General features: G+C 42.4%; 1 protein-coding gene across 1 annotated transcript; it reads left to right on the top strand.

The window, feature by feature from the left end:
- Window positions 1-301: 301 nt before the first annotated feature.
- On the top strand, window positions 302-7,894 carry LOC140038973 (uncharacterized). Its single transcript, XM_072084737.1, has 4 exons — window positions 302-1,025; window positions 1,119-1,342; window positions 1,721-3,382; window positions 7,805-7,894. Exons 1-4 carry the CDS (start codon window positions 302-304, stop codon window positions 7,892-7,894), a joined length of 2,700 nt encoding a protein of 899 aa, XP_071940838.1.
- The last annotated feature ends 840 nt before the right edge of the window (window positions 7,895-8,734 follow it).

Here is an 8,734-nt window from a genome sequence, read left to right on the forward strand (position 1 = left end):
TTGTTCAAATAATTACTAACTCATGTCTTTTTCTTTTTTTTTTCTTTTTTTCTTTTGAATAAATTGCAGAAATTCAGTAACGATTGGTTTATCTAAAGAAGCCTTTTGCATTCTCAGGTCAATTTTCAAAATAGCTTTTCGGAAAAGCCCCATTATTACGCGATCCCGAAGTAGAGCCCAAAGGAATCGTGTAGACATGAGTACTCAACCAGAATCATCCGATAAGGCCGTTGCAACTACCCAGCCGGAGGCCGCAAGTCCTGGGGTTCAGTTGACTGAATTACTCGCAAAATTTGGGGAAATGGCATCCGAAATGGCCGCTCAAAAGAGGTTAATCGACGAACTCGTTAGTAGCGGAGTACAACCTGAGCCTGTGCCCGTCACACAACCACAATCTGAACCATTTGTTATTCCTCCCAGCCAGACCACGTTACCATTTGTTATTCCGCCAATTCAAACCACGTTTGAGGGAATTGTCAACCCGCAATATGCTTATGCCCAAAATCCTCCGTTCTATCCTCCTTACGGGCCAGGCTATCAGCCTCAGGGTGTTCCCAACATACTTCCAGACCAACAAGCTTTTTATCAAACTACTGCAGAACCATTTGTGCCAGAACACACCATTCAAACTAAGCCGGAAGTGGGAGAGTCGTCTGCCCCAGTGGACATGAAGTTGCTTAAGCGACTAGATCGTTTCGATGAGTTTATCCGGAAAAGCCAAAGTTTAAGCAAGCCAGGAGTGTTGGACTATGATGATTTATGCCTATTTTCAAATGTACAGCTGCCCGTAGGGTTCAAGACCCCGAAGTTCAACAAATATGATGGAACGGGTAACCCTAAGACACACTTGCGCTTGTTTGCCAACAAGTTGGGCAAGCCAGTGGATGATGAGAACTTGCCGTTGAGATTATTTCCAGAGAGCTTAGAAGGGGACGCCCTTGATTGGTACTCGAATTTAAAGCCAGAGGAAGTGAAGACCTGGCTCGATCTGTCCAACGCTTTTATCAGACAATACGAGTATAACTGTGAGCTGGCACCAACCCGAACTACTTTGGAAGGAACAAAGAGGCGACCATCTGAAGATCATAAGACATATGCTAAAAGATGGAGAAAGATAGCTACGAAAGTGGAGCCTCCGATGACTGAGGATGAAATTATTCGCACATTTATAAAGGCACATGACCCTCCGTATTTTGAAGAAATTTTCCGTATGACTGGTTGTTCTTTTGCTGCAATTGTGAATAAACTGGAAGAATTTGATGACTTTGTAAGAGCCGGGAAAATTGTCAACGTCTCTGCTCTCAAATCCCAGTTGGATGCTTTGCAAAGTCAAGGAAGCAATGTAAGAAAGCCGTCGTTCAAAAAGAAGGAGGGGGAGGCAACCTTTATCTGGAACCAAAACCCTTCACCCAGACCCCGATATCAACACAATCCTACCTACCAACCACATTACCCTTACTACTCAAATCCGCATCCTGTATATACCACCAACATCCACCACCCTAGACCCCGCCCAAGCTATCCTAACCCACCTTCAGCCCCTTTTCAAATTTCTCAACCAAATCCACCCCAAAACAGACATCGCCCTCCATATAACCCAAGATTTCCTCCACCAAATAGACCTGTTTACAATCACCCTCAACCTCCTGAACCTTACAACCGACCACCTAGCCGTACATTTACCAGTTTAGGCAGGCCTCTGAACTAATTGTATGACCAGTTGAAGGCTGCCGGGAAAATTGGTACGGTGCCCCCTCCTACCTATCCATATGGCATGCCCGCGTGGTATAACCCGCAAGCTGTTTGTGCTTATCATTCAGGGGCACCCGGACATTCAACCATTGATTGCAAGGCCCTCAAGCATAAAGTTCAAGATATGATTGAAGCTGGAGAAATCGTGATCAGAAAAAGGGAGTCACAAGGGCCGAACGTAAATAGGAACCCTTTACCGGAACATGCCAATATCATTGGGGTTATTCTGGATGATACGGAGTATGTGGAACCGGTCAAAGAATTGACAAGGGAAGCTAAAGTGTTTGGGGTCACAGACCAACCCTTTGTCATAGAATTGCCACTTGAAGAGGACGAAAAGCCCTTTATTTTGGATCTCACGCCAGCCGAGAGTGAGGCTTTGGAGCCGGTGGTTATTGAATTCCCGCAGCAAGAGCCTGTTTTAAGCCTGCAACAAGTGCCATGGAATTATGATGAACCTGACGTACGGATTGGGGAAAAGTCAATTGCTAAAAAGGAAGTGTCAGTGGGCACCAGATCAGGAAAGGTTGCGAGTCCATTTGAAAATACCATTCCGATTCAAGCAAATAACTCCGAGCCGCTCGTCAAACCAACAATCACCGAGAAAGAAGCCTTGGATTTCCTTAAGAGACTTCAGAGAAGTGAGTACAATGTAGTTGAGAAGCTAAGTAAGTCGCCTGCCCAGATATCCATGTTGGATCTACTCTTCTCTTCAGATATGCATAGGGACGCGCTGATCGAGGTGTTGACCAAAGCTCAAATCCCTAAGGACATTTCAGTTGATAATTTCTCTCATGTAGTTGGAAATGTGTTATTTACCAAGCAAATCACTTTCTCTGACGAGGAATTGCCGGCGGAGGGCATTGGACATAATAAGGCCCTGTACATAGTTGTAAGGTGCAACGGAAAAATGCTGCCGAAGGTGTTGATTGACAACGGATCTGCGCTTAATATCTGTCCTTGGAGCACCTTGGAGAAGCTAGGATTGCAAGACATCAAGCTGAGGCCTTCAGGGACCGTAGTCCGAGGTTTTGATGGAGCACAAAGAGAGCCAATAGGAGAAGTAGACTTAGTGGTCGAGATGGGACCCGCACAATTTCAAATAACCTGCCAAGTCATGCACTTTCCTAGTGTTTACAACGTTTTGCTTGGAAGGCCCTGGATTCATAAGTCCGGAGCTGTGCCGTCTTCATTGCATCAGTTGCTGAAATTTGTAGTAAACGACAAGCTGATAACTATATTTGCCGAAGAGGATTGCCTTGTAATCACCGATTCCGAGTCCAAAGAAGAGGGTAGCCGAAGCTCCACAGTGACCCCTCATAGCACATCTGATATTGTCTCCGTCAGTTGGATAACAAAGGAGGAGCAAGCTCTATCAAGGGCCAGTGTCATGATGGCTGAAGAAATGATCCGTGGAGGCTATGAATTTGACAAAGGGCTGGGACGAGATCTGCAAGGAATTTCGAAGCCAGTGGAGATTATTGAGAAAAAGGATTCGTTTGGTTTAGGCTTCCGACCGACTGCTAAGGATATCAGAGAAATGAAGGAGCGCAAGAAAGCGGAGAAAGAAGGAAGACAAAGAGCTCTTGACATTCCACCCCTGCATTATACTTTCCCACGACCAGCCGAGGTGATCATGTCAGAAATCAACCCAGTTGACGAAATTGAAGCTAGTTTGGCCCGATTGTTCGTTGGGGCAACATTTGAAGATAGTGTTCCAGGCGAAGCTGAATTTCCTGACATCCCCGAAGGATCAATTCCCAATTGGACAGCCGAGTTCCTGCCCGTTCGGAAGGAGTTTCGGTAAACTGAAAGGGGTTTTTCATTCATGTGAATTCATGAAAAGTTGCATCTGTAAATAGCCAATGAAAACAATTTTACTTTTTGACTAACATTTTCGCATGTAAATATTGTTAAGTTTTCATTTCCATTTGCTTTCAATCAAAGGTTTTATGAAAATGTACAAGTTGTTCTTGTCATGTTGTTTTGTTTATTCATTTGTTTATATTTTCGTTGTATTGCTTGACCATTTGTTTGTTGTATGCTTATTTGCTTATTATCCCACATTCGTTAATTCTTTCAGATGGCCAAAAATAAAATTATTTGACCCTTTGGATATCACAATTCTGGAATTCGATAATGGCAATCTCTATATCACTCACGACTTGGAGGTCTGTGAATCCGAGCTCCAAAGCGAGAGTGATAATGAGGAAGTATTCGATTCTTTTGCAAAGGACCTTGAACAATATGAGGAAAAACCAAAACCGAACCTGGAAGAAACAGAAAAGGTTAACATTGGCACTGAGGATGAAGTTAAGGAGGTTCAAATTAGTATTCATTTGAGTGAAAGACAGAAAAATGAGATGCTTGAATTCTTGACCATGTTCCAGGATGTATTTGCGTGGTCCTATGATGATATGACTGGCATTTCAACTGACGTAGTAGTGCATAGGTTACCCACAGACCCTTCTTTTCCACCCGTAAAGCAAAAACCCAGAAAATTCAAACCAGATATGAGCCTCAAAATAAAAGAGCAAATTGAAAAACAACTCAAAGCCAACATTATCATTGTTTCCCATTACCCAATTTGGCTTTCGAATCCAGTCCCTGTTCCAAAAAAGAATGGAGAGGTGCGAGTTTGCGTTGATTATAGAGACCTTAATAAAGCCAATCCTAAAGATGATTTCCCTCTACCAAACATTCACATTCTCTTAGACAATACTGCCGGACATGAGATTGAATCCTTTTGTGATTGTTTTGCTGGCTACCACCAAATTTTGATGGCAGAGGAGGATAGGGAGAAGACTGCTTTCATTACCCCTTGGGGTACCTTTTGCTACCGAGTCATGCCTTTCGGTTTAAAGAATGCTGGAGCAACATATCAGAGGACCATGACAACCCTATTTCATGATATGATCCACCGGGAGATGGAGGTCTACGTGGATGATATTATAATCAAGTCTAAAAGGGCAGAGGACCACTTGGTTGATCTGAAGAAATTATTCGGGAGGTTACGGAAGTACAATTTGAAGCTAAATCCTGCAAAATGCGCCTTCGGAGCACCTGCGGGTAAGCTGTTGGGTTTCATTGTCAGCAAGAAGGGCATAGAGATAGATCCAGTCAAAATCAAAGCAATTCGAGATATGCCAGTGCCAAAAACTCAGAAGGACGTGAAAAGCTTCTTAGGGAAGATTAATTTTATTGGGAGGTTCATCGGCCAACTAACTGCCACATGCGAGCCGTTGTTCAAATTATTGAGAAAGAATGTGCCGTTGTATTGGAATGAGGAGTGTCAACAGGCTTTCGACAAGATTAAAGATTATTTGTTGCATCCACCAGTCTTAGTGCCACCCAAACCGGGCCGACCTTTGATTATGTATTTACCTGTACTCGATGGAGCAGTAGGGTGTGTTCTAGGTCAGCACGATGACTCTGGAAGGAAAGAACAAGCCATTTACTATCTAAGTAAGAAGTTCACGCAGTACGAGGCTAATTATTCATTCATTGAGAAAAGCTGTTGTGCATTGGCCTGGGCGGCTCAAAAGTTGAGACACTACTTGTTGAGCCATACCACTTATCTTATTTCCCGATCTGATCCTCTGAAGTTTCTTTTGGAGAAGCCGATGTTAACCGGACGCCTGGCCAAATGGCAGATAATTCTATCAGAGTTCGACATTGTTTTCACTTCACAAAAGGCGGTCAAGGGGCAAGCTATAGCTGATCATTTGGCGGAAAATCCAAGGGATGATGATTATCAGCCACTTCATACTTATTTCCCTGATGAGAAAGTTTTATTCGTAGGCGCTACAGATGATATGAGTGAACAAAGCCCTGAATGGAGGCTTTTCTTCGATGGAGCTTCGAATTCTCTCGGAGTTGGAATTGGAGCCGTTCTGGTTTCACCCGAAGGGAAACATTACCCTGCCGCTGCCAAATTGCAATTTGCCTGCACAAACAACATGGCTGAATATGAAGCCTGTATTTTTGGTCTCAAAATGGCTTTAGAAATGGAAATCAAAGAGTTGATAGCTTTCAGTGATTCAGATTTGCTCGTGAACCAAACTTTGAAGCAGTGGATAACCAAAGATTCAAAAATTCTACCCTACCATTGTAGTCTGCTCACTCTGGCCAAGCAATTTCAAAATTTGGAATTCAGACATCTCCCTCGAGCCCGAAACGCATTTGCTGATGCTTTGGCCACCTTGGCTTCCATGATCCAGTATCCAGATGAATTAAAGATCGAACCAATCCAAATTCAACTTCAAGACAAGCCTGCCCACTGCTGGGTTGCAGATGAGTCTTTTGACAATGTTCCTTGGTATAGTGATCTTAAGGAGTTTCTTAAAACTGGGTCTTACCCTCTGCATGCTAATACAAAGGACAAGAATTTTCTGCGTAGAATGGCTTCAAAATTTTTCTTAAATGGAGAAGTGTTATACAAAAGAACCTCAGATTTGAACCTTTTAAGGTGCATTGATGAAGATGAAGCTCAACATATGATGAAAGAGGTGCATAGTGGCGTTTGTGGACCTCACATGAACGGCCATTTGCTAGCGAAAAAAATCATGAGAATCGGATACTTCTGGCTTACCATGGAGCATGATTGTATAGATTTTGTCCGGAGATGTATAAAATGCCAAATGCACGGTGACATTATACGCGCTCCACCCACTGAACTGCATAGCATGACCGCCCCATGGCCCTGTTTAATGTGGGGTATGGACGTGATTGGTACAATCGATCCTCCCGCTTCAAATGGACATCGATTTATATTGGTGGCGATCGAGTACTTTACCAAATGGGTTGAAGCGGAGTCATTCAAACATGTCACGAAGAAGGTAGTGGCCAATTTCTTGAGGGATCACATCATCTGTCGTTTTGGAGTACCCGAAACCCTTATTACAGACAATGCTAAGAATCTGAACAATGACATGGTAGATGGACTATGTGAGCAGTTCAAAATCAAACACCGCAATTCTGCCATTTATAGGCCTCAGATGAATGGAGCTGTAGAAGCCGCAAATAAGAATCTGAAGAAAATTATTCGCAAAATGACAGAAAAGCATCGCGATTGGCATGAAAAGTTGCCTTATGCATTGATGGCGTACCGGACTTCTATTCGGACATCGACTGGGGCAACGCCATATTCACTTATGTATGGGATGGAAGCTGTATTACCAGCTGAGGTTGAAATTCCGTCGCTACGAATCCTTATGGAAGCTAAATTGGAGGAGGCCGATTGGATCAAGCAGCGCCATGAGCAATTGACTTTGATAGATGAGAAGCGATTCAATGCTATCTGTCATGGGCAATGCTATCAAAAACGTGTGGCCCGAGCTTACAACAAAAAAGTCCATCGGCGGGCATTTGAAGAAGGTGATAAGGTACTGAAGCGAATTTTGTCAATGCAAGATGAAGCTAAAGGCAAGTTCGCTCAAAATTGGCAAGGGCCGTTCATTATCCAAAAGGTATTACCTGGCGGAGCTCTTATTTTGGCGGAAATGGATGGACGGGTTTTCCCTCAACCCATCAACTCAGATATGTGCAAAAAGTTTTTCATTTGATCATGCAAATTTTCTTTAGAAATTCATGCAAATGGCGAAAATGCAAGTCAGGCCATCTTCTTTTACACTAAAAACATTTTATCTCTACTTGTCCCCTTTGAGCCGTCAGAATTGACAAATTTCGTTTGATAACTCTTGAGAATTGCAAACCCCACACTGGGGCAAATTTGTTTCGGAAAAAAAAAAAAAAAAAAAAAACCCTACACTGGGGCAAATTTAGTTTTCAAAGAAAAATGCAAAAAGTGAGGAAAATACAATGAAAAATGCAAAGAGAGAAAAACTGATCAAACTGGGGCAAATTTTCCTCAGTTTCGGAGTTGTTTTCAAAAGGGTGCAATCTCAAGTTATTTCACCCCTCGTATCAAATCTGCTTTCAAGCCTCAACCTTTCTTGAAAAACACCCTACCGGATCTCATTACAAAAGCCCAAAGTCCTGGTTTTCGTCACTTGCTGCATTTCTATTAGGAAATTTGTTAATCAACTGGCAGGTGATGTCTATAATGCTTTCGCCTAATCTCACAAGGGAAATGCATTCTACTGATGACAGAAATCTTCAATTCATATTTCTGAGCCGATAATGGTCGAGATATTTCATGGTTCTCTAGGTGAAAACCCGAAAGGGCGCCTCGAAAAAAAAAGGAAAGAAAGAAAGAAAAGAAAAGAAAAGAAAAAAAAAACAACAAAAAGGGTGGGGGCAACCTTGGTGAAAACCCGAAAGGGCGCCAAGGTAGGTTTTCTCGACAGACAAGCTCAAGAAGGAACAGCCGGTGACCTGGTTCATTTGGGGTTTTCCTCATATTTGTGATACTTCTGCCAATATCGGATTCCGAAGAGAAAATATCCAAAGTTTTGAATATGATATTCGTTGGTTAAATTTGTATTTGTTCTTTACAAATATTCTTTTGCAAAATGTATCTTTATAAACCTCTTGGTTTTCTCAAATTATTTGTGTGTGAATGCTTATGATTGTCTACATTCTTTTGCATGCTCATCTTTGCCTAACATAGGAAATCATCTTGCATATACTAATTTTCATGCATCATTCTTTTACCATTAAATTCAAATGAATGATAAACCCTGAGGTTTGTGCAAAGATAGGGGATTCAATCATCAGTTACAGGAAGTAACATACAACAAAGCTACCACCTGGATTGGGTGACGTGGTAAATCTGCATTTTATCAGTCTCAGAAATTGAAAGGTTTAAGGCAGGCGCCGCCGAGCAGAAATAAAAGCATCACAAGACTCATGTTTACACGACTCTCAAGGCAAACCGGATCAAATAATGGTGGCAAACCCATTATTTCTTCTTTTCTTGCAGGAATGTTGCATTTACAAACAAAAGCAGCCACTCTCTTTTTGGCACCTAAACCGATGTCAGACAAAACTTTCCAGTAAACAAGGATCGATGTTATTTGCA

The sequence above is a fragment of the Coffea arabica genome, chromosome 1c (assembly GCF_036785885.1).
Source record: "Coffea arabica cultivar ET-39 chromosome 1c, Coffea Arabica ET-39 HiFi, whole genome shotgun sequence".
Lineage (NCBI taxonomy): Eukaryota > Viridiplantae > Streptophyta > Magnoliopsida > Gentianales > Rubiaceae > Coffea > Coffea arabica.

Excerpts from the sequence above, each read along its gene's own strand:
- LOC140038973 (XM_072084737.1), top strand. The coding sequence starts at position 302 with ATGGCATCCGAAATGGCCGCTCAAAAGAGGTTAATCGACGAACTCGTT. Across the intron at positions 1,343-1,720 it reads TGCAAAGTCAAGGAAGCAAT|TTGAAGGCTGCCGGGAAAAT; the intron begins GTAAGAAAGCCG and ends TTGTATGACCAG. Across the intron at positions 3,383-7,804 it reads CTTTCCCACGACCAGCCGAG|GTGATGTCTATAATGCTTTC; the intron begins GTGATCATGTCA and ends ATCAACTGGCAG.